At 43.6% G+C, this 25,824-nt stretch overlaps 1 protein-coding gene across 9 annotated transcripts in view; it reads right to left on the bottom strand.

Moving 5' to 3' along the window:
- The window catches only part of FHOD3 (formin homology 2 domain containing 3), a 486,695-nt gene that overhangs the window by 2,271 nt on the left and 458,600 nt on the right, over positions 1-25,824 (bottom strand). For 6 of the 9 annotated variants that reach the window (XM_009192610.3, XM_009192612.3, XM_009192615.3 and 3 more), the window contains 4 exons: positions 19,905-20,097; positions 16,043-16,066; positions 14,396-14,570; positions 8,449-8,610 (listed from right to left, as the gene is read on the bottom strand). In XM_009192610.3, coding sequence (XP_009190874.1) covers positions 8,449-8,610; positions 14,396-14,570; positions 16,043-16,066; positions 19,905-20,097 — 554 coding nt within the window. The remainder of the gene's footprint in view (positions 1-8,448; positions 8,611-14,395; positions 14,571-16,042; positions 16,067-19,904; positions 20,098-25,824) is intronic. The other 3 variants (XM_009192611.3, XM_003914316.4, XM_003914317.4) reach the window with 1 other exon arrangement.

Below are 25,824 nucleotides of genomic sequence, written 5' to 3'. Positions count from 1 at the left end.
CGATCCCTTGGCCTCCAGACTGAATGTCTGACTCAACAAGACAAAATGCTTGGCTCCTGCGTCTCAGCTGGAGGCAGATTACATTCAACTGAGTAATAGAATTTGTTCTATGGGGCAGCAGTAAAAGTACTAGTTTGGATAACCTTTTACATTCTTTAAAGACTCCTTAGAGTGTTTGTTAAAGAAAGATAATTTTAACAACAGTAAGTAAGATAAAATATCTCTCTTGACAAGGAAGACCTCTTGCTGAGACTTCTTAACCAAGATACAAAATACTTCCTAAAGAAGTCCATGCTGACTGGGCATGGTGGCTCACACCTGTAATCCTAGCAGTTTGGGAGGCTGAGGCAGGTGGATCACTTGAGGTCAGCAGTTTGAGACCAACATGGTGAAGCTCCATCTCTACTAAAAATACAAAAATTAGCCAGACATGGTGGCACACGTCTCTGTAGTCTCAGCTACTCGCAAGGCTGAGGCACAGAATCGCTTGAACCTGGGAGGTGGAGGTTGCAGTGAGCCGAGATCATGCCACTGCACTCCAGCCTGGGTGACAGAGCGAGGCCCCATCTCAAAAAAAAAAAAAGAAGAAGTTCATGCTGCACTAGCTGGGCATCTTAAATTTCACCAGCCACAGAAGGTGGTGTGGACATCAGTCTATGAATCTTTGTCCGTTTAGGTACATATTTTGGCCAAATGACTACAGAAGACCCCACAGACATTTTACCCATGAAGGTATTTAAAGATGCTCAACACTTCTGTTTGCACATTTGCTTTAGTCCTGTAACTGCTCAGTTCAGTTGATATAAATATTAATACTTGAGTAAGGGCCCTATCACATTACAGCTCATGTAACAGTCTTTTATAATAGCTTTGGGCATTGGGCTAGCCTATCTGGGACAGGCTCAGGGAACAGAACTAAATGGTACCTGCATGGGCCTTGCTGCCTGACAGTACAGAGCCTGTGCCCTCTCCCTCGTGGGTCTACTCATGGTTTGGATATTCCAGACCCCTTGGGACCCTCCTTCACCCTCTGGTTGGGGCTCATGTGTCCTCTGCTGTGAGGGAAAAGCCAACATAGGCTTCATTCCCTTAGCTTACCAGATGTATATCTGAAAAGCGAGTATTCACAGAAAAGTCTTCCCCATTTATGAAATCCTACTTTCTATGGACCTCCATGGCAATGTGAAAAATAAATTATCTTAGATACATGTTAGCCCCTTGGTATAATGAAAAATACCTTGAGAATCTGAACCCTTCCTTTGTTAGCCAAAGTTAATTCACCTTACCACTTGAAAGACCACGTGAAAAAAAAGTAATCAGCTGAAATCAGTCTTGCACCCAATTCAAGTCACGTGCGACAAGGGCCCCCTTGGGTGTCTGGTCAACCATCTGTCTGCTGATCAGTTCCTTTGCCATTCATCAAACATCATGTGCATATGCACCCTGAGCCTCTGCAATGCCAGCCTCTGCGGAGAAAGGCCGGGGCCTGACAGGGATACAGTGTGGGGAGAAACACTCAGGGCAGTAGACCGGGTCCAGACAGGGAGCTGGCTCTCAGAAAGTTTCCAGAAAGCAAAAAAAAAAAAGGCTGGGGACATAAGAGAACAAAAGAAGGGGGTCAGCAAACAGGTGCTGGCAAGGTATGAAATGGTACACAGCAAACTTCCACAGCAGAAACAACTCTGCCAGCCAGTAGAGAGGCTTCTCCAGCACTGCGGCAAGGTGGGCTGGCTGCGGTCTGATGACACCTGGGCCTCTCCCCACTCCTCATTTCTGCTTCCCACTCAAATGCTCCAGCTGAATCAAAGCTGCTCTCCAGCCTTTCCCACGGGACGGCCTCCCCCGAAAGCTCATAACAGAGAACAGACTGGAAATGTTTATCCCTGTCTGTCTCACAACTCTGCCATAGATGGCATGGGTCACTCTGAAGGCACCAGCAGCCACCCTGCACCCCAGGCCCTGGTGACAGTTCTCACAGTGTCAGTGATGGTGGAAGAATCTGATGCGGGGTGCCTCTGCTGCCAGCATGCAGCACAGGACTGTCTGGGAACTTAGGAAGAAACACCCAAGTTCTTTTTCTTCCTCTCTAGAAATGAAAACATTTAAAAATCCCACAAAGGGTTCGCAGGCGATTCTACCAAGATGAGTCGCATCCGAGAACAATGGCAATGGCAGCCGCCATTTACTGAGTGTTTACATGGGTTGTTCCACCTAATCTTTATAGAAACACTATGAGATGCGAACTCTTGTTTTATCTTCAATAAGCAAGCAAACCCGGACCAGAGAACCTGGTCACTGGCCCGCAGGCTCACAAGTAAGTGGTAGAGAAGGGTGTGAGCCGACTTTGGATCACAGCCCACACTGGAAACAGCGGTGCACTGCTGATGCTTGGCAGGACCGTTCCTGACCATCTTTCATATCAACAGGAAATTGACCCAACTTTACTTTCAGGTGACAGAAATCCATCTGTGCGCTTTCCCCTTTGCAGCACTGACAGATGTTATTTCTGGTTTTTTTGCACATAAGTGTCAAGTGTAATTTGAAAATCAGTTTTTTGGGTTTTTTTAATCCCTAAGATCCCAAAGATTTTCTACCAGGTATACTGGGAGCAATGTGTCTAGGATTCTAGCTGACTAATATCAGAACTTAAAGATGCCTTAAATGTCCATGTCTTGTGGCTGGGAGGTCCCTGGCTCGGCCACTGTTCACACCATCCATTCACGCCCTCCTTGTTCTGAGTGGAGGTAAAACGGTAGGGCCAGATGTGCTCCCTGGGACTTCCTTTTTTTTCACATAAAATCCTGTCCATCATATGCACAGCTTCCCAAATGGAAAGACATTCTACAAAATAACTGACCGGTACTTTTCAAAAATACCAAGGTCACAAACTATCCCTGCAGATTAGAGGAGACTAAGCAGACATGAGGGCTAAATGCAATGTGGAATCCTAGGTAGGATCATGGAGCAAAAATAGGACCTTCGTGGAGAAACTGGTGAAATCTGAATAAAGCCTACAGTTCGGTTAATAGTACTGTACCAAAAATTGTCCTACTATTTTTGTAACTGTTCTGTAAGTCTAATATTTTTTCAGAATAAAAAGTGGAAGCAATAAAACCCAGGACAACAACAAAAAGCAGACATTCCCAAACTGAAATTCAATTTCCTGGACTCACCAAGAGTCTCTGGGAGAGGTTCGGGCACTGCATTTGAACCTTCCCTGGGTAACCAGATGACCAGGTTTGGGGCCCCTGACTTAAATCACTGTCATCTGAGATGCAGGAAAAGGCGGGGTCTTCAGGACAGTGACAGTCTGTGGTGACAAGGTTGAAGTCTCCTAGTTCCATCTAACCCAAAATGAAGTTCACTCAGGCTGAGATGGCACTCAGAAATACTCGTTCTGCCGTCACTGGTCTGGCTGTGGCTTCCCTGGCCTTGCAGAGCCCAGCCCATGCCCCCCTCCTGTACCTGTGGCTACATTAGCATCCTGTTCTCCTGAAAAGTCTTTTTGGTTCCCAGGTAGGAATGGAACAGAAAGCTGTCGGGTAAAGTGTGAGCACCAACTGCCTCCTCCTGTGAGTCATGTTGGGGGTGGGCAAAGGGAGAGTTTGGCCTGAAAGGAAAAATAAGTTCTGCCCATTGTTTTCTGGGAGAATCTACCTAAACTAAGGATAGAAAGGAAAGGCAACTCAGAAAACGACAGACTCAGAGTTTTCCACAATATTTTAAGTTCTGGGCAGGACAAAACTGCCTTTCCCCTTCCCAGATTGAGAGTGTCAACCCTCTGCCTGGGGTATCTCAACAGTGCTGGCCAAGTGCTATGGCTGACACTGCAGCCTTTATGTGCGCAGGCGCAAACATTCTGGGGGTAAAAAGTGGTGAAGATCGGTCTGGGCTACTAACTGCAGCAGGCCAGAGTGAAGTGGACGGTGTGGTGGGGAGTGAGGTGGGTGAAAGGAGCAGTTGGGTCAGGATGTGCACAGCAGACCCTAAGCACCTTTAAGCAGCAACGAATTCACATCAGCAACCTGTCCCTTGGGCAGCAGTGAGACACAGCCTGGAAGGGAAGAAAGGTGGTGGGAACCTGTCATAGATGCCTCACTTAACCCCACAACCGCCCTGGGAAGCTGGCACTACTGCCTTCATCGTACAAAAGATGACTGATACTCGGTAAGGCCAAGTCGCTCACATGAGACCCAGGCCCCATCCCTGCTGTGGGCATGTGTGCATTCCTGAGCATGGAAATGGATTCCACTTGTACTTGGAGTAAAATGTTTCCAATCATCCTGTGAAATGGCTGATCCAGCTTACCTCGGGTGCCCCCCTCCCCGCCCCCACTGCCCAGAGTCTACCCGAGGATCTCCAGTAGCACCTAATGATTTCTAGAGCTGATTAAAGATGGACTGGCTCCTCCTGTAAAGACAGCGGAGGGTCTGTCATTTTTACTCAGCAAAAATGATGAAATACTGTAACATCCATCGGTCAGGTGCATGACACCTCCCTGAGTACCACCATGGGAACCCTATGCCTCCCCTCAAAAAGGCAGGAAAGACAGGTTCTTGGATTCGTCTTTTTATTGCTCCTTCATCCTTTTGAACCTGGCACTCAGACGGACACTGCCGGGGCGACTTATAGACAAACCTCCTCTTTAATGTGCCAGTTCCCCTCGTTTGGGAGGGTGATTTGTCTAAAAGTGAAACCACCAGAGAGCCATGTAATGCAGTGAAACACTTCAAAACTCTTCCTGCATCCGCCTCACTAACCCCGAGGCTTCCACCTGAGCCCCGACTTTCTGACTTAGCGTATCAGTGTCCTGGCCTCCAGCCTGGCCCTGCTCTGCAGCAACGGATGCTCTCTAAAAGGCAGTGACTCTCTACCTGGGTTTAGGGAAGAGACCTCAGTTCTCTCTTGAACTTGCTCTGTTTATCCTCCTGTCTCGTGTCTTGTGCTCATGCACAGGCACCCTCTGCTGTCATTACAGGAGAGGCTAGTCCATCTTTAATCAGCTCTAGAAATCATTAGGTGCTACTGGAGATCCTCGGGTAGAATCCGGTGTGGGGGGGGGGGGGGGCGCCCGAGATAAGCTGGATCAGCCATTTCACAGGCTACAGATCACCTGGACGATTTGAAACATTTTACTCAATGTGCCTCTGATTGGCACCAGCTGGGAGAGCAGACGATGTGAGCCATAGGAACCTGTGAATCGATTATGATGCCCTTGGCTATCCCAGCTGACTGCAAAGTTCAGGCTTCAGGGACGTTCAGCACATGTGGGCCCAGTCACCAGCATCAAACATGAAAGCAGACATTTAATTATCTCTGATCCTTGCCTTGCGGGCCATAAATTTCAAGGTTATGGGATGGATTCTGTTTCGTTTCCTGCAAGAGCAGAACTATTATTGTCTTTAGCCAAATGAGTTATGCCCCAAATATGTTGGTTATTCATTATCCACTTGCCTCATTGCCATCATTAAACAAATCAAATACAGCACTGTTTCAGCATGAGGCCCAAACCGCTAAACTTCACATTGATTTTGCAAATTGCTTTTTCTTGTTCCTTTAACCTCTGTGAAAAGCTGGAGTTTATCATCCCTTTATAACAGAAATCAAAGTCTAACTTCTCCCTTCTTAAATTTCTGTTGATAGTGCCATTACTAATAAACCCATTACAGATAAACACATCCATTCTGTGCTGTACTTGTTATAGTAACTGTGTCACAGGAAAAATGTGTTTGGCTCAATAAAAAGAGTATATGGCTGTTTTGCATAAAATTGAAATGGAAACGATACCACAGGAAATTATTTTATGTCAGCCACGAAAACAGGCAAAAACATCTCTCTGGCCAGATTGAAGAGGAAAATTAATTATGACTGCGTTATTGTGCCCAGTGAAATCAGGAGTCTAAGAATTTGGATCTCTGTAGACCAGAGGATCGGGCCGTGCAGACTTGGAGGAGAACATGCTCTGGGCCTCCAGGGACCAGCCAGTCCAATGTCCTATGCTGTCTCCTGTCTGAGGTCCCTGATCCAAACCTTCCAACCCTCCATCAAGGTGCCATGCACCTGACAAATGGGATGTCTCTGTCTTCACAGCTTTAGTCCAACCCTCTCCCTTGGCACACCTCTCCATGGCTCTTCCCAGCTCCTCCCCCATGGTGAGCCCTGCAATGAGGTTGCCCACACCAGAAAGACCAGAAGTTAACTGGTGTGCAGGTTCCTGCCATGTGGTGACCTTGAAGTAGCTATTGGCCTCCTTGAATGAACTAACAGGAGGCCAATAAAGGGCAACTACTGAAGATAACCTACTTAAGACCTCAAAAAGTCTTTTGGAAGTTTCATTTCAAAAGCTATTTAAGGAGATTTCCTATCACAAAAAATGAGCCAATAATATAGACAAATCATACACAAAAGGAGAGATGGATGCAAATGGCAATAGGCTCAACCTCCTTAGAGTGAAGGGAAATGTAAATTAAAACCACAGGAACTGTTATTTCACACCCTGCAGATAGGCAAAAATGGAAGCGTTGCCTTGGCCTAGAGCAACTGAGATGCAGCTGAGAGTGTGAGTGTGGATTAGCCTCGCCCCTTCGGAGAAGAGTTTCCACTCCTGGTCTCATGCCCCAGTGCTGTCCATCTTATTATGAACATGAATCACCTGGGGATCTCATTAAATGCAGATTTGAATCAGTTGCCATGGAAAGAGGGTCCATAAATCTGCAATTCCAACAAGCCTCCAGGAGATACTCATATTGTCTGAGGTCCAACTTTGAGTTGCAAGCCCCCAGCCAAGTTCTTACAAGTGCACCAGGAGACGAGCAAAAAATTCATAGTAGCACTGAGAATATAGGAAAATATCAGAAGAAAGAAATGTAAATGCCTTAGATATTGATTTTGGAATCTATAAACATATTCTTGAATATGTACAAGCCAGTCTCCCTGAATGATAGTTCTCCATTTAAAAAATGAAATAAACGTAGTGGAGAGCAGAGGAAGGCATACAGTAAAGAGAAAGCCCACACCTAACGCCACTAATCCAAGGGACAGGGACCCACACCTCAAGGCCTCACGCCTGAGGTTCCGAAGTAGTGGGTGTGGGTGCAGCCCAAATATCAGGAATTTAAGCATCTCCGCAGAACATTCTAATGTGCATCCAGGGTTGAGAACCACAGCTCAAGAACCTTGTTACTCAGTGTGTACCAAGGGCCAGAGGCATTCACCTCATCTAGGAGCTTGTCAGAAACAGACGCTCAGTCCACCCATCTTACTGAATGAGAATCCCATTCCCTGCTCCCCATCCCATCCCCATCTGCACTCCTACCCCCAACTCAAGTGTTATTTTCCTTTCTGGGGAAAAATTCTCATCAGAAACTAAAGCAGATCATAGGAAAGGAGCAGGGACCACAGGAATGTGGGTTAGTGTTCTGTATCCTGGAAACGTTTGTAAATGGGTCAAGCAGAACCACTGGGTCCAACATACACAGGCCACACCCTGGTCACCTCCTGTGTGAATCTCAAGGGTGGAATAAGTTCGGGGCTCTCTGAATTTGAGTCCTTACTCAACTCCCTGCCTAGCTGGACTCCCACTCATTTCACTTTTGGGAGAAAACAGGAGGAAGCCACTGGCTTTCTTTCCCTGTCACTAGCCCTTATTCTCAGAGGCAAAGCCAGTGGAGACTAAAGCAGCCTCTAGAGTGGCCCAGCGGCGGGCTGAGCACTCTTCTGAAACACTCAAGGCCACAGCTCATGCAGGGAGATGTCAAAGGATCCCCAGGATCCTGTTTCCCTATGGAGCACTGTCCCTGAGAGGGTCAGACAGAGGCAACCCCACACCCATGAGTTGGGTGGGCAGGAGCAGGCAGTAGGTTCAGACCAAAAAGGAAAATCAGTCACTCTGATTTAGTTGAATCCTCTATTTGGTGGGAAAAGTAAAAAACGGTCAACCTAGGCCACGTTAAATGTTTCAAGCATCCCAGTGACCATCAAATCACTTGCTACCCCTGGTTTTTGCCTTCAACATGCTTGTGGGCAGCGATGAACCCAGGAGGGCCAGTCTCCAGCCCCACAAGTGCCCCCTGGTGCTGGGTGCAAGGCAGAAACACAGCCTCCAGCAGAGCATCTTGGCTGGACTTAACGATGGGCTCCACTAGTGCTCACCCCATATACCACAGACGCTTAAGGACTTTTCATACCTTCCTGGGAACAAAGTATGCATTGAGAGAGGCCTAGCCACCAATGGCAGATACACTGAACAGGTGTGGCTGCAGCTCCCCTCCTCCACAATGGCCAACGTTGACAGCCAACCCTGAAACCTTCTGTGCATGAGTGCAAGTAGGCACTCTGGGAGCCACTGACAATTCACTGGAGCTGTGTCTCCACCTTTCCCAGTTCACATAGAATGGGAGGGCAGATCCCTGTAGGGGTGAACACTCACGCCTCCTTTAATGCACTCACAAGATTTCCGGTTGGCCCGGGATCGTTTCCTCTCCCTCGGCACCACTCGCTGACTGGGCACTTGGGTGGCCGACTTGACGATGCGGTCCATGATCTCATCAGCTGCATCGTCTGTGACATTGGGCGAGTCATCAGTTCCCATAGTCCAGGAACTAGTGGATCCTAAGAATTAAACAGCCAGAGTGCACAACATACTCAGAAGGAAAATACGAAAGATGATGTGCAGCACTATTCCTCCAAGCAACTGAGTTCTTTCAGCAACAGATCACAGGTAAGGCCAGAGTTAGAGCCCCAGAGCTAGTGATAGATCCAGAGGGCTAACCTGTCCCCACTGCAGGGAGCACTCTACCCTGCAGGCCCTGTGACTGCTACCCCACAGGCTCTGATCAAACCCATACACGGGGCACTTATTTCATACCACCCTGTAACACAGCTGTGTTCTTGTCTCTCATTATTATTTAACTCTCCAACCCATGTGTGTTGTCTTTACCTGCCAGGTCCTGTGATCATCTGAGGTCAGATGATCCAAGCCACACCCTGCTGCACAGTCATCAATATCTGGTGGTGCACACCCAGTAATGTAGAGACCCACTGAAGGTCTTGAGACAGCTCTCTATCCGCGGTTGTATGTGCCTAGTCAATGTCAGCTGACCCTAACTTCTCACTAAGTAGAAAGCAATAGATTTTCATAATACACAGTTTATCTTTGAATTATCTAGCCTTTAATAGACAACTGTAACAGGATTGCCCTCTTTAAACAGCAAAGGGGTTGTTGACTTAAATTTTCTCTGGTACATAAATCTCCTCCCTCAACCACATTTTCTGTAGTTTATAAATTACATATTAAAACAAGTCAGAAGAAAGCATCACCAAAACATGGGTCCCGTGTACAGTCATCCCTCAGTATACAGAGGGATTGGTTCCAGCACCCCCAAGTATGTCCAAATCTGTGCATAATCAAGTTCCACAGTCAACCCTGCAGAACTTGAGTTCGCAGCCCTCTATACACATGGGCTTCACATCCTGTAAATACTCTATTTTTGATTGGTATTGTTGGAAAAAATCTGCATGTAGGTAGATGTGCTCCATCAAATCCAAGTTGTTCAAAGGTCAACTGCAATGTTAAACAGTTAGAAATAAATGCTAATGTAATATATGGAGAACTACATCTTTGTAATTGATCGGCCTTCTTGTGAAATCTCTTCTATACGATAGTGAATATATGTTGCTACAAGAGGAAAGATGTACAATATGCTCCAAATTGTTAATTTCTACCACCTACACTTCATTTTATAGTAGATGCACAACAACTTCAGAAACCTGTAGGTGAGAATTCTCAGAATCATTGCCTATGGCACAAAAGTACCCCCAGCCTGACTAAAGTATAACACAGGCTAGGGAACTGCCAGCTTTTCCCAACTTGGAGGAAAAAAGGGTTAATAAATAGTTAAAATGTTTGAGTTCTCCCCCACTAATTTTTTTAAGTGCTTACAACCACCTGACTGGTAATGAATGAACCAAGAAAAATAGTTATCAATGGAAATGGTTGGGAACAGTGGATCACAGTTCAATGGACTGTGATTTTCGTGTGTGTGTGTGTGTGTGTTGAAATATTGCTGCAAATACATACTGTGCTATAAAGTAGTCATAATTTCTAATAGTAAAATTCATGACTGAATTAAATACATAAATATTTCACACTTTGCAAAAGGAGAGCCAGGATACCAGGTGCCCTGTCACCTGCATGTACGTAAAACCTGTGGCTATAGAACGATGATGTTTTCAAATGGCAAGATTCCTGTTGGCTGGGCACGGTGGCTCACACCTGTAATCCAGCACTTTGGGAGGCTGAGGCGGGCAGATCACTTGATGTCAGGAGTTCAAGAACAGCCTGGCCAACACAGTGAAACCCCGTCTCTACTAAAAATACAAAAATTCGCTGAGCGTGATGGCGTGCACCTATAGTCCCAGCTACTCAGGAGGCTGAGACAGGAGAATCGCTTGAACCCAGGAGGCAGAAGCTGCAGTGAGCTGAGATCACGTCACTATGTTCCAGCCTGGGCAACAAAGTGAGACTCTGATTTCTGTTATTATTGATACAGGTTTTTTAAAAATTTGTTTTGCTTAGATTTTATTATTATTATTTTTTAAATGATAGCATACCTACAGCATGGGCACATGCAAAAACAGTAAATTGTACTTTTTGTGCTTATACCCAAGGGAATTTGATCTACTTGCTATTAGGCCAGTTTTTTCAGCATTATAAACCCTTTAAAAAATAGATTCTTTTCAAAAATAAACTGTTGAAATTGCTCCTGAATGTGTCTGCATTCTCAGAATGGTCGAGGTATTCTAATTGGAAGTAAAAGTCTTTATAATGCCACAGCTTTTAGACTGGGCCTCTGCAGATCCTCTGAACAATGGTCCTCCTCAGAGCAGAGCAATCAATCGTGCAATTGTGTTTTACCCTGCAATTTCCTGTGTTCCCTTTTATCTACTGATGTATAATTCTCTGTCTTACCTTAAAATGCCAAACTACCTTCTAAAAACATGCAAAGCTCAATAAATTGTCTTTGCTCATAATACATTATCAGAGCACTGGGCCAGAAATGAAGGCATCATCTAATCTTCCCTCTGAGAATTACCTATACTTTTCCATCTTACACAACCCTAAGGATCTTCTGTCAATGTAACGTGTCAGGAGATGCTGAAAGGAAACATCTTGCCATAGGTCCAAGATTGTCAAACTCAATTTTATGATGACTTCATTCTCTTAAGACTTCATTCCTGGTTCTACTTTATGTCCGCTCCTCTTGGTTACTTTCCCACTGCCTGATTACCATTTATTTCCATTCTTCCTAGTCATGTATACATTCCTCTTCCTGGAACCCTTGCACCCACACCGTAGCCATCAGGGTAATACTGCACACACATTTTACATACCCAAGGGACCATGTTAGTTAGTAAGTGTTAGCAAGACATTTGAGATGTGGTGGAGAGGATAAAGCATTCTAGACCATAATAGCACACTATCACTTTACTTTTATATTTCTAAAACATGAAAACTGAGATTTGAAAGCACTGAAATTTGTTTTTCCCTTTATAGAAATCTAATCTAAAGAGTCTACAAGGAAAACACTTAAGTCAAAATGGATATTCTACTGTTTTAATGTAAAAAGTTTGCTTTCCTTTCTGAAAGATAATTTCTCTGAAGACAGACTTCTGTAGTTGAAGTTATTTCTTCTGGCAGTTTAAAGGTATCATTCCTTTTTTTTCGGGCTTCTGTAGTTCCTTTTGAAAACTGAGCCATCATTATTACCATTGCTCCATAGGAGGTAATGTATCTTTCTTTTCTGTTTTCAAGATTTTATCTTTATTTATTTATTTTAGCACTTTGTCTACGGTATGGTTCTCCTTGTACTTACTCTTCTTGGATTTGCTAAGTTTCTTAAATATGTTGGTTGATATTTATCATCAGTTTTGGTAAATTCTCAGCCATCTCTTCAAATCTATTCAATCTCTTCAAATATTGCTTCTGATCCATCTTTTTCCAGTATTCCAATTACACGTTAGACCATTCAACTGTGTGTCCCTCCGATCTTACATTTTATTCTATTCTTTCCATTTTTTCACTATGCTTCTGTTTGTACATTTTCTATTAACCTGCCTTTGAATCCATTTTTCCTCTTTTGCTGTGACCAATCTCTATTAAGCCCATCCAATGAGTTTCTTATTTCAGATATTTTGTAGTTCTGGAATATCCATTTTATTCTTATTTATAGAGTCCAATTTGCTATTGAAATTATCTATCTTTTTACCCATCTGTCTATGTTTCCTTTTAGTTTTTAACATTTATAATGGTCATTTCAAGTCCTTGACTGTAGATTTCAACATCTGAATCACTTATGGGTCTGCTGCTATTATCTAGTTTTCTTCTTGATTTTCAGTCATATTTTCATATTATTCCTCTGGCTTGTAATTTTTACTGTACTGGACTTTGTGTATAGAAGGACGTAGAGACTGAAGACAGCGTTATTTTCCTCCAGAGAGTCTTTTCTCTTCTGTTAACAGATACAGTGAGGTACTGAGCTGGGTTTAGGCCAGACGGCAGCTTTAGTTCCCAAGCAGTCCACTTCCCACCTCTCTTTTTCTTGAGGCCAAGATCAGTAAGTATCTGTTCAAGGTGCTTACTCTAGCCTATCTTTGTCTCCTCAGTTTAAAGACTGCAGGACATCTCCTTCAACCTTTCTAGCCCAGGATCACCCACTGACCTTCCTCCCTCCAACCCCCATTCCGCAGTGCTGCATTTAGCAAATGTCTCATGAGAAAATCATCTGCATTTTGGCCTCCTCTCAATTTCAATCTCTTATACCAGTTCACACAGCTACTACAAATTCTGCTGGCTTCCCTTTCCCATTTGAGTCACTCCATCACTGTAAGCCCAATCCTCAGCTTGTGCCCAGATTTGGCAAATGCTCACAGAGAGGCAATGTCAGCTCACCTCCATTCTAGTTTGTCTAGTCCTCTTTCCTTTTACAGTTCTATGATGTTTTTTAAAAGAAGGCTTGATTATTTGTATTTCTAGTTGTTGTAGCAGGTGGGTGACTTGTCACTCCGTAACACATGACACATGAAAGCAGAAGTCTCCCTTGAGATGGGCATTAATGTGCAGAGAAACTGAACAGCCTCCCATTCTAATCCCTTTCATATGCCAGCAAAGATGACCGCATGTTGTACAAACCCAGCAACATCTTTTCTCTTCATCCTTTCTGGTCAGGAATAGATGTTTCTTTTCCTTTAAAACTGGTACAACCTGTTTATGTTCCGTTACTGAGATCCACCCCCTAAGAAGGCTTCAACTGCACTCCTCTTGCATCCACCAAGGCACAGGGGCTCAAGACTCCGGCCTGATGGCTGGGGTCACCATGGTGCAGGCATGAATGTTCTCCTTCACATCCCTGTTGGCCATGTTTAGCCTAGCATACAAAGCCTGCAAGAGCTGCTGGGCACAGAGAGGCTCATAACATGGGATGTCTTAGGCCTTTTTGGGTGCCACAGGGTGTGGAGGTGAATGGAGGTGAATGGAACGGGACAGGCAGAGGAGCGGGCATCCTGAACTGAGGGAGCAGCATGAGAAGAGCAGGGACTCCGGGACATGCAGGGTACCGAGAAGCGCTGCGGTGACCATGCAGGGTGAAGGAAAGCCAAGCTTGGGAGACAGGACAGGACCTGCCTACAGGAGCCTCCAAGAACAGTGTGAATAGTGTGGGCTTCACCCTGCAGGCAGTGAGGAAACCCAGGAGGGTAAACGGGTTATCAGGCCAGACCAAGGAAACACGAGGAAACATTCACAGATGTCAAATGCATCTTAATCCCTTCTATGATAAAAAATGATAAAAACAAATCTGGAAACTCGAATCTGGCCACCATTTTGAAGTTTCAGTTTTTGTCTCTGCCTAAGGATGTAAAAAAGGGACCAAGAGGGTAGTGCTGGGGTTGGCAACCTCGTCCTGTGTAGTAGATGTTTTAGGCTCTGTGGGTCCTACAGTGTCTGTCACAGTGGCTCAACTCTACCAAAGTAGCCACAGACACTACACAAATGAGTAAGTATGGCTGTGTCCCAACAAAACTTTATTTCTAGAAGCAGCGGGAAGGCTGGCGTTGGCTTGCAGGTCACAGTCTGTCCGCCCCAGCCCTCCCTCGGGAGATCACCCCTGTAAGGATTCCCTCTGTGTGAAGTGAGGTACTCTCGTGGGAATGTTTGTTTTGGAGATGAAGCTATTGAAGGCGGGTCAGGAAGACGCTAGTGAAGGAATGTGTGTGGTTAGGTTGGCACTGGAGCTGAGGGCCAGTCACAGCCGTGGACCACAGCCTGCCATGGAGACCGGACCCCCCTGGAGTGGCCAACCTGAGAAGACAAGATGAGCCCCACGCAGCCAGGAGTTACCTCGGCTTGCTCGGCTGCGTGTGCGGACGCCCAGCGCGGGGGCGGCGTCCTCCACGGAGGGAGACGACGTTTTCAGCACAGCCTTCATGTTCTCGTGCTCAGCCGCATCCTCCGCATAGCTCAGACCCTGCGGCTGGCTTGGGGGCGCCGGAGAACTGCCAGAAAATTTGCCGGACTGCAAAACCAAGGGGAAGTTAGCAGGTGAGGGAGACTCCCCAAAAAGACAACTCAAGCTTCTAAAACCCACGGTTGAGGAAAACCTCCTCTCCTCTGTCTTGTTTTGTTTGCAGACACATTCATTACGGCAGTCACTGAAATTGTTAACTAATGACAAAACATCTGTGCCTACAGGAAGATCTCATATGAGACAGAAAAGCCCCCAGCGCCCAGAAGGACCATCACCCATTCATCCATTGTAGTGGTCTCTCTCACTCACTCAGATCCCCTCAAAGGGTGGCTGCCAGGAGCGACTGGCATTGGTTCTGGGAAGGTCTAAAGCCAAATGTGTTTCTAACACCAAAGCCCTGATACGAGAATTGAAATGAAATATGCATTGTTAACCAAGCATATTGGGCTTTATTTTTTTACTTAGTGCCAGAAAGCAGTTAAATTTTCCTTAAGTATCACTTACGATGGTAGAATTACAAAAGTGGGATTTAGTCACAGAATTCTAGCATGTTAAGAGTTGGGAAGAATTCTTCTAGACCTCGTCCCACCTTGCTCTTATGGAAAAGGAAACTGAGGTCCTTCAAGAATACGTGGCTTGCCAGGGACCCCAAAAGAATTAGTGTCAGGGCGCAGAACAGAACAAGACACAGAAATTCATGCTGATTTTCTCTAACCGAACAGAAGGTCAGGACATACATATTTTAAAAGAGGTATGCTGGAATACGATACGTACACAATGCCAAACACCTGGATGAAGAACAAAAAGTCAGATTAACATTTGCAAAGACTAGCTCCACAGATTGCTGGCTTCCTTTGTCACCCAGTGTTTCAGCCATGGCAACAGGGTTGGGGACATATCTGTGGCTTGTAGCATCTACACAGCTCTCTCCTCATTTTCCAGGGCCAATCAGCCCCCTTTGGTCTCTGGTTCTTGCACCTGCATCCAGGGTCTGGTGAGGAGCCCCTGCCATCTACCACTGCATGGACATTGGCCCATGGGAGCCATTAACACGAGCAGAGGAAATGGGCACACATCGGAGGCTGCCTACTGGCTGGGGGCTGAGACTCTAGCCTGGCCCTTGGCCACTGCGCCGCTTCCTCTTTGATTTCAGGCCTCTTCATGTGGTTATTCCGGAATCTAGTTCTCATATTTAAGTTGCCAAAGGAAAATTCTCTGTCTACTTTTCCAGCAGCAGGGAGAGACCTGCTAAACCTGCCACTTGTGACATGGTTACTGATTAGCTAGGCCTCAGGGACAGCTCAGAAAATGCATTTAACCCTTCAGTCCCTGGCACACGTGGCATGATGAAGGCCCCTGTCAGGTGGTTAGTGATCACACAAAAACCAACCAGAAAAATGTCCATGCATTGTTTAAAGCACTGAATGGTGCTGACACTTCATGCTGATTATGTTAGGTTAGACCAGAGCATACATGAGGCGGTCAAATGTGGCATTCTTCATGTTCATAAACAGTCATACCTCAACTTCCTCCTCGTCATCAGTCTACCCGAGAGGACAGGACAGGACAGGACAGGACGGAAAAGACAGAAGGGATTCTTAGAAGGCACAGAAGTCAGCAAAAAGATCATCTCAATGGCACATAAAATTCCAAGTAAATAAATTGTCACCACAACCAGGATACATCCTCTTGAGTTGGGAGCTGCCAGGCCCCACCCTCTTGTCCTCATCTGGATGCTCCTTGCGTGAACTCCAAGATCACCCGTGACCAGAGAGACTTACAGGGCTCCAGGTCAATCTTCTGGGGCTGTCCCTGGGGTCAACAGTCAGCTTATTCGGTTCCCTGACCAGCACTGACCTCACTTGCAGCTCTGCATCCTGCTAAGAGTATCCTGCTCTGTGAACCATATGGCAATACTGGCCACATCCTTATGAACCCATCACTGCCTGACAGTCACCAAGGTCTCTCTAAGTGGACTAGCTTCCATTTGCTTGGCTCTGCCTGTCAGCTGCCGGCCCTCCCATCCCATCCCAAGCGCAGGATCCCTCCCTGCCCAGGCTGCCGGTCTGGGCTACCACTAGTCCTTCCACATGCAGGCCAGCCAGGACAAGTGGGACAACTGCTCCAGCAGTGTGCTCAGATTACTATCTCCTCAGGAGCATGAAATTAATTCCTTTTTAACATCTCACCTGTTTCTCATGGTGGCCACCTGAACTGACTCTCCGTACTTTTAATTACTTTAGCACTAAACTGCTTTAAGTTACTTTAAATAAAATATCCCTCTTCTAAAATAAATTGAGAGTGAAAAGTCATGTCAATCTCTTGATCATAAATTAAACACACTTTCAATTTAGGAGTGTCTGTGAGGTTACAGGGCCAGGCCAGCAAATCAGATTAAAGTGTTTTAAGAATGAACTACGCTTTTGGAAGTTAAAATGACAAACCACTTCCAGTCCATCACATTCCACACTGCCTCACCCAAATGGCATTGTGACAAGAGACAACAGCCCTGTTCCATTACTCTTTAAAAAAAATCTTATTTATATAACCTGGGAAGGCTGGCATTTTTCCAGAAATTCACACATGTTCAAGGTGCTACATATATAAAATCTTGGCCCTCTCAACATCCCTAAAAGTAATCATCATTCCTTTTCTATAAAAGAGGAAGCTGGGGTTGAGAGAGGTTAAGGGTCTCTCCCAGGATTACTGCTCCCTCCAACATGGGAGGCCTGGGATTGACCAGCCTGGGTTCTCACAGCCCACATCGGGAGTGTGAATGCGGCAGAAAGGCTGTAGTTGCCTCGTGTTGCCTTGTCTATGTCACCATTTGCTCTAGGGACAACTTTGTACACAGGATGAGGAATTACTTGCTCACTGATTGAGCAAGTAATTACTTGCTCACTTGCCTGGCCTGGCAAGACCCCTGGATGATGAGAAAGGAAGCCTTCTGAATACCCAGAAACAGGGAGAGAAGAAGAGAGGTAGGTACTCAGGAGCTGGTGCTTGGGGGCTGCAGATTTTACCCTCAGACCTCTCATCTCTAAATGCTACCACTTGCATCCTCGTTTTATTCAGCATGTACATTCAACGTGATTTACTACAAACAGTTTTCTTTACAATCTCTTCTAGCTCCAACTTTCAGGGAGTCTGTGATTCTAAGTCTATATAGTCTGGCTTTGTTTTCAGTGGTGTAAGTTGTGTATATGCCATTTTTAACCAGGTTATGATGTCCTTGGGATATAAGCTTTTCTTTATACTCATATCTTCCTTGGTTTCCCAGGCACTGCTGGGTGCACAACGAGCCCTTAATAATTGAGTTGCAAAAACCCAAGGCTGTACACTTTTCCTTAACGGACAATATCCTAATCTTCCAGCAGAGGGCAATCTTTCTACATGAATGATGCCACTTTGGCCATTAAAAACATGGACCAGGCTGGGAATGATTCCTGATGGAAGCCTGTCCTGTCCAGATTTTAATGGGAATTTAAATATTTTTCAATCAAACTCTAGAAACATTCACCTCTGTTTATGATTGGGAGAGCCAAATGTTTTCAGAGACAGAATTTAAAAATTAGTGGGATCTGTAAAAAATCTCAAGAATTTAGCAAGAAATTTTGATGTATCCACATAACTATAAGCATATTCGGCTTGTATTTTTCACCCTCCAATGTGTCTCATAGCCACAAAAATAAGCAATCCCTGTTTTTAAACTTTAAAAAATAATACTGTGAATAAAATGTGGGCTACAGTTTGCCCTAGTCGATCCAATATGCTTCCTGGGTTGCTGTCCTCCAAGAGGCTAAGGATCCTACTGAACTAAGATTTCAGGAGAGGAGACAGAAGACTCTTGGCTGATGGTACTGGAATTCAGAACTGCTTGGGTCGGGGGTAGAGCTGTAGAAAGGGCTCCTTCTGCAGAAAAGTGACCTGAGCACTTCCTAAAGGTCTAGAAAATTCCAAGAAAACAAGGAGCTTACGTAAGAGAAATGATTATCCCATGGTTCTTAAAATAACAACAAAATTGGTAAGTTAATGCATTTGGCCTTCCATGTAAGTCAGACCCTCAGGAATGTGGACTTCCAGAGAGCAGTAACCAAGTGCCCTCTGCTTGGCTGACTACATACACACGTCTGTGCACATAGGGTGGCCTCAGTGAGGTCTTCCTAATTGGTTGTCTTCCTCCCCCACAAAAAATCTGCCTGACTAGGGTTCAGTTGAAGTGTGTAATTGCCCAGATGATGGCACGCCCTGTGGCTTAATCCTTTCCTCATTCCATTCCCTCTATTGCCAGAAGTCCATGTGCTACTCAAATGCATGCACAGATGGGAGAAATCCATGGGCATCAATCCAAACCATGAAAAAAAAATCACACTCTAGAGTCCTTCAACAAGTTCCAAATATGACCTGTCGATATCAAAAAAGATGACTTTATTATCGTTGAGTCTGTTCAAGAAAGAATAAATAGTGACTAAAGAAGGATTCCCAGAAAATTTCAGCCTTTTGCCTGGAACTGACCTTACAGTAATGGATGAGGTAAGTGAGATACTAGCCTGATTTTTATGCTTTGTAAAGGCAGATTAAGAACAAGGAACCTGCGCTATGTATCTCCGTTGGTCTCTGGCATCTTCATGTATCCCTTCACACTCCACTTTACTGAGCATCTGTCATCTGAATATGCACTGCCCCCCAAGACCTGGGTGGGCTTGGGGCTGAGACGGGAGAGATGGGGAAAGAGCCCAAGAGCAGGGGAGACATGTAAGTGTGCAGGGGCTCCCCAGGGTGCTATAGGGAAACTCCTACTGGATTCACTGTCCTTTGGGATCTCTTTCCACCCTGATGTCCCATGATTCAAGGGACTGGCGAGAGCCTATTAGATTATATCTTTGAGCAATGACATCAATTTATTCAGATGCCCAAAATGGGTGGTCCATGTGTCAACTGATTGGTTACATAGCACTGTTATGATGATTAAAATCGTGACTCAATTCCCCAATCAGTACATTTGTCTTTCTATGATAAGTGCCATTATTGTTTATATTTTTCTTGTCTTCACCCAACTTTACCCACATCACAGAGGTAAAAATAGAACCAAACATTTAATGTCATCAGCAACATGCAACACACCAAAATGGGTTCCATGTTCCTATTCTAGCCACACGTTCTGAACTTTACATCTCCTAGGTCCTTGTTTGTTATATAGCAGATTTTCACAGAAATGGTGGAGGAGTACTTTAAGAGCACCTTTTCAAAGAAAGAATTTTTTTTAATACTCAAAAAAAAAAAAAAAAAAAAAAAAGCATAGCTTTTAACTGTGGGGAGAATTCCTGATTGATCTTACTTTGAAAACGAATGACATAAGGAGAGAGACTGTGTGAAACTCACATCAGTGATCATCTTCCCTCTGGTCTTATTTCTTTCTCTGTGGTTGGCCCGTTTCTGTTTCTGCTGCAAAACCCTTTCCCTGGTTGTGCGATACTCCAGTGCAAATTCACTAATGATCCTGCAGAATTTGTTTATGTTCACTTCCCGAATTGCGTAAGGTGGATGGCCCATAAAGAGTAAAAAGGAGTGGAATCTGCAAGGAAAAAAACAGTAATGGCAATGACTTCAGTTTTCAGAAACAAAAATTACTTGTCTAAAATGTCTCAGTAAGAAACCAGCGTCAGAACTTAAAAAAATAAATACTGCTACTACTACTACTACTACTAATAAAGAAACCAACAAGCCACACTCTCAGTAAGAAGACACTGTCCTTCATTCCTGGGGCTTTGAATTTTAAGAGTCTTCTCAAATGAAAATGCAAACAGAAGTTCAACTCACTTTCCCAGTGATGGAGGTTATATCTAGGTGGTAGGACTTCAACAGATGACTTTTTCATTTTGCATACCTGTGTTTTAACATTTTTCTAAAATGGATATATGTAAAACTTTTGTAAGAAAAATGTTAAAGTGGTATTTTAGAAAAATATTGCACCATTTCTAGATTATATGAGAATTGAATAGGAATAAAGAAATGTTGCTTAGAAATTCTTTTAATGAACACTTAAAACTGACGTGAACTTATGAATAACATGTTAACCCACAGTTTGTAAATAGATGCTGTTTTCTGAGTAAATACTTTTAAACATTTCTTGCGATATTACATATAATCTTAATTTAATTAGAAAACACCAAAGAAGCAGAAAATAAATTTATTTTACCTACTTAATTTGTAAACAAAAATGATTAGACATTGTTTTAAAATGTTGTAAAAGAAATTACATGAGCAAATAAGTACCCAATTTTTAGTTATTAGGAAATGAGAAGGAACACAGTAGGAGACAGAGGGAAAGCTTTCTGTGGAGCAAACAATATTATGTAAATGATACCACCATTTATAGACAAAAAATGTTGATCACTCTAATTTGTACAGTTTGAATATGGATTTTTTAAAATAAGGGACACTGGCTTACTCTTTTTGAGAATAATGAAGTAAACATATAACTTGTATTTAAAGTAAAGGGCCTAAAAAATGATAGCCAAAACTACATAACTCTTAGAAGAAAACAAAGTAGAAATCTTTATGACTTTGGATTAATGTTTTTAGATATGACAACCAAAGCATAAATGACCAAAGTAGATAAACTGGACTTCATTAAACTTAAAAACCTTTGTGTTTCAAAGGATATTATCAAGACTAAAAAGACAATCTAAAAGATAGGAGAAAATATTTGCAAGTCATGTGTCTAATAAGGGACTTGTGTCAGAATATATAAAGGAATCTTACAACGCAACACTAAAAAGACAAATAAAAAATGGACAAAGGATTTGAATAGACATTTCTCCTAAAAAGATATGCACACAGCCAAGAGATACATGAAAAGCTTCTCAACATCACTAAGGAATGCACATCAGAACCACAAGGAGACACCACATACACCCACCAGGATGGCTGTAATAAAAGAGACAGGCTAGAACAAATGTTAGTGAGGATGTGGAAAAACTGGACCCTTTCCACAGTGCTGGCAGGAACATAAAATGGTTTAGCAGCCATAGAAAATGATCTGGCAGTTCTTCAAAAAGATAAACAGAGTTATTATATGACTTAGCAGTTTTTCTCCTTTGCATAAAAAGAAATGAAAATATGTGTACACACAAAAATTTCTGCATGAAAGTTCATAGGAGCATTATTCATAATAGCTGAAAGTGGAAACAACCCAAATGTCCATGGACAGATAAACTAAATATAGCATTGGATGGATATAATGGATATAATGCATGGATAAACTAAATATAGCATTTCCAAATAAGGCCGTGGATGACTGGTCCCATCACCTCTCTGACTTCATCTCTTGTGACTCCAGCTACACTGGACTCCTAGTTATTCCCTGAAAAAGCCCACCTCAGGGCCCCAGACACCATGTGTAGTGTACAGGAGCCCTAGAGGGACACAGAGGTCAAGGAGCTGAAAGCCTGCAGGGCCTGTGGGGAGGGGTGAGGAGGCCACTCCACAGGATAGGACCATAGGTCTGACAAGGTATCCAGTACCAGCTGTTCCCCATGCCTAGAACGTTTTCCCCACTGACAGCTGCATGGATGGCTCTCACTCATCCCACAGGTCTCTGCCCAAAATACCACCTCCTCCGAGAAGCCTTCCCTGACCACCCTGCGTCAGGTCACTACCTAACCATTTATACTCTTATTTTTTCTTTCTGGCTCTTATTACCACTTGACATTATATATTAGATATATGATATGATATTAGGATTGGATAGTACAATATAACAACTATTCAAGATCTGTATGCAGGAAGATTTGAAGGGAGAATCCATCAGCCCACAGCTAGTTAACCACTTCACCTCATTCTAATATATTAATGTTCTGGGTCCTACTTTATACATAAATACAACCCAAGATTCTTTATCCTACACTTTCTAGAGCATTGTTTTTAGATGCACAGGGGATCCAAACTTAACATATAAATTGGAAATGTTATTTAAGCATGTATTTTACAAACAAGGAGAGTAACAACAAACAAGTAAAGGTCTGAAAAAGATCCAGATACACATTTGAAAAGAGAGAGATTATAGTATTCCTTCAGAAGAACAAAAAGGATATGACTTTGAGGCCATAAAACTTTTAAGGAATTTTTTTTCAGTTTAGTTTGTAACTTTTAGAATACATGATATGAAGATTGTACGGTTATGGGCAGGCTGGCCCCCCTAACCAGTACTCCAAAGCACAAGTCAAACATCTTTGATCTGTTCCATCATCTGCCTCTTACTCAAGCCTGCCACTGAGTAGTGTGTCTGGCCCAGAATGGGGAGGGGTGGACTTTGGGCATTGGCACACCAATCTTGGTGTTTACTTGTCTTCTGCCTGTCTTTCCCCCTTGAATGGCCGTCCATTGCTGTAGTTTGCTAGGCCTCCCAGGAAGGCTTTTGATGTGGTTTGACTGTGTCTCCACCCAAATCTCATCTTAAATTGCAGTTCCCATAATTCCCATGTATCGTTTAGGGACCAGGTAGAGATAATTGAATCATAGGGGCAGTATCCCCCATCCTGTTCTTGTGATAGTGAGTGAGTTCTCACAAAATCTGATGGTTTTATAAGGACTTTCCCGCTTTGCTCGGCACTTCTCCTTGCTGCCGTTATGTGAAGAAGGACGTGTTTGGTTCCCCTTCCACCGTGATTGTAAGTTTCCTGAGGCCTCCCCAGCGGTGCAGAACTGTGAGTCAATTAACCCTCTTTCCTTTATAAATTACCCAGTCTCAGATATGTCTTTATTAGCAGCATGAGAATGGACTAATAACAGTTTTCTTCTCCTCCTCTCCCCTGGTCCCTCTCTGTGCCTTTCACAGTGCAACTGTAGCCTAATGGATCTACAGGAGTGAGTGGGTGGGTCTGCACATCCAGAGAGTACAAAAGGATAAAAGGAAAGGTTAATATGCATGTTTAAGAATTAAAGACAAAATCCACATGATTATCTCAATAGACACAGAAAAGACTTTCAACAAAATTCAACACCCTTCATGTTAAAAACACTCAATAAACTAGGTATTAAAGGAATATACCTCAAAATATAATAATAAGAGCCATCTATGACAAATCCACAGCCAGTATCATACTGAGTGGGCAAAAGCCGGAAGCGTTCCTCTTGAAAACCAGCACAAGACACGGATGCCCTCTCTCACCACTTACATTCAACATAATGTTGGAAGTTCTGGTCAGGGCAGTCCGGCAAGAGAAATAAAGGGCATTCAAATAGGATGAGAGAAAGTCAAACTATCTTTGCTTGCAAATGACATGATTCTATATCCAGAAAACTCCATCATCTCAGCCCAAAAGCTCCTTCAGCTGATAACTTCAGCAAAGTTCCAGATACAAAAGCAATGTACAAAAATCACTAGCTTTCCTATACACCCACAACAGTCAAGCTGAGAGCCAAATCAGAAAGCCAATCTCATTCACAATTGCCACGAAAAGAATAAAATACCTAGGAATACAGCTAACCAGGGAGGTGAAAGATCTCTACAATGAGAATTACAAAACACTGCTCAAAGAAATCAGAGATGACACAAACAAATGGAAAATATCCCATGCTCATGAACTGGAAGAACCAATATCGTTAAAATGGCCATACTGCCCAAAGCAGTTTACAGATTCAATGCTATTCCTATCAAACTACCAAAGACATTCTTCACAAAACTAGAAAAAAACTTTTAAAATTCATATGGGACAAAAAAAGAGCCTGGATTACCAAGGCAATCCTAAGCAAAAAGAACAAAGCTGGAGGCATCACACTACCCAACTTTATAAGACAGGGCTACAGTAATTGCAACAGCTTGGTACTAGTACAAAAACAGACCCATATACCAACGGAACAGAATAGAAAGCCAGAAATAAGGTTGCACACCTATGACTATCTGATCTTTGACAAAGCTGACAAAACAAGCAATGGGGAAAAGACTCTCTATTCAATAGATGGTGCTGGGATAACTGGCAAGTCAAATGCTGAAGATTGGACCCCTTCCTTACACTACATACAAAAGTCATCTCTAGATGGATTAAAGACTTAAATGTAAAACCCAAAACTATAAAAATCCTAGAAGATAACCTAGGCAATACCATCCTGGACATAGGAACAGGCTGACAAAGATACCAAAAGCAATCACAACAAAAGCAAAAATTGATTAATGGGATCTAATTAAATTTAAGAGGTTCTGCACAGCAAAGGAAACTATCAACAGAGTAAACAGACAACCTATAGAGTGGGTGAAAATTTTTGCACACTATGCATCTGACAAAGGTCTAATGTCAAGCATCTTCAAGGAACTTAAACAAATGTACAAGAGAAAAATGAACAACCTCACTAAAAGTGGGCAAAGGACATGAACAGACACTTTTTTTTTTTTTTTTTTTTTTTTTGGAGATGGAGTATCACTGTCACCCAGACTGGAATGCAGTGGCACCATCTCGGCTCACTGCAAGCTCCACCTCCCAGGTTCACGCCATTCTCCTGTCTCAGCCTCCCAAATAGCTGGGACTACAGGCGCCCGCCATCACGCCCGGCTAATTTTTTGTATTTTTAGTACAGACGGGGTTTCACCATGTTAGCCAGGATGATCTCGATCTCCTGACCTCGTGATCCGCCTGCCTCGGCCCCCCAAAGTGCTGAGATTACAGGCTTGAGCCACCGCGCCCGGCCCTGAACTGACACTTTTTAAAAGAAGACATACATATGACCAACAAGAATACAAAAAAAAAGCTCAACATCACTGATCACTAGAGAAATGCAAATCTAAACCACAATGATACACCATCTCACATCAGTCAAAATGGTTACTAAAACGTCAAAAAATAACAGATGTTGGTGAGGTTGTGGGAAAAAAGGAACACTTACACACCGTTGGAGTAAATTAATTCAACCATTGTGGAAAGCAGTATGGTGATTCTTCAAAGAGCTAAAAGCAGAACTTCCATTCGACCCAGCAATCCCATTACTGGGTATATGCCCAGAGGAATATAAATTATTCTACCAGAAAGACACACGCACACGAATGTTCACTGTAGCACTAATCACAATAGCAAAGACATGAAATCAACCTCAATGCCCATCAATAACAGATTGGATAAAGAAAATGTGATACATATGCACCATGAAACACTATACATCCATAAGAAAGAACGAGATCATGTCTTTTGTGAGAACATGGATGGAGCTGGAGGCCATTATCCTTAGCAAACCAACACAGGAACAGAAAACCAAATATCGCATGCTCTCATTTATAAATGGGAGCTAAATTATAAGAACTTATGGACAC

The sequence above is a fragment of the Papio anubis genome, chromosome 19 (genome assembly GCF_008728515.1).
Source record: "Papio anubis isolate 15944 chromosome 19, Panubis1.0, whole genome shotgun sequence".
Lineage (NCBI taxonomy): Eukaryota > Metazoa > Chordata > Mammalia > Primates > Cercopithecidae > Papio > Papio anubis.
Note: the sequence above shows the minus strand (reverse complement) of the source record. Positions and strands in the feature narration are given on the sequence as shown.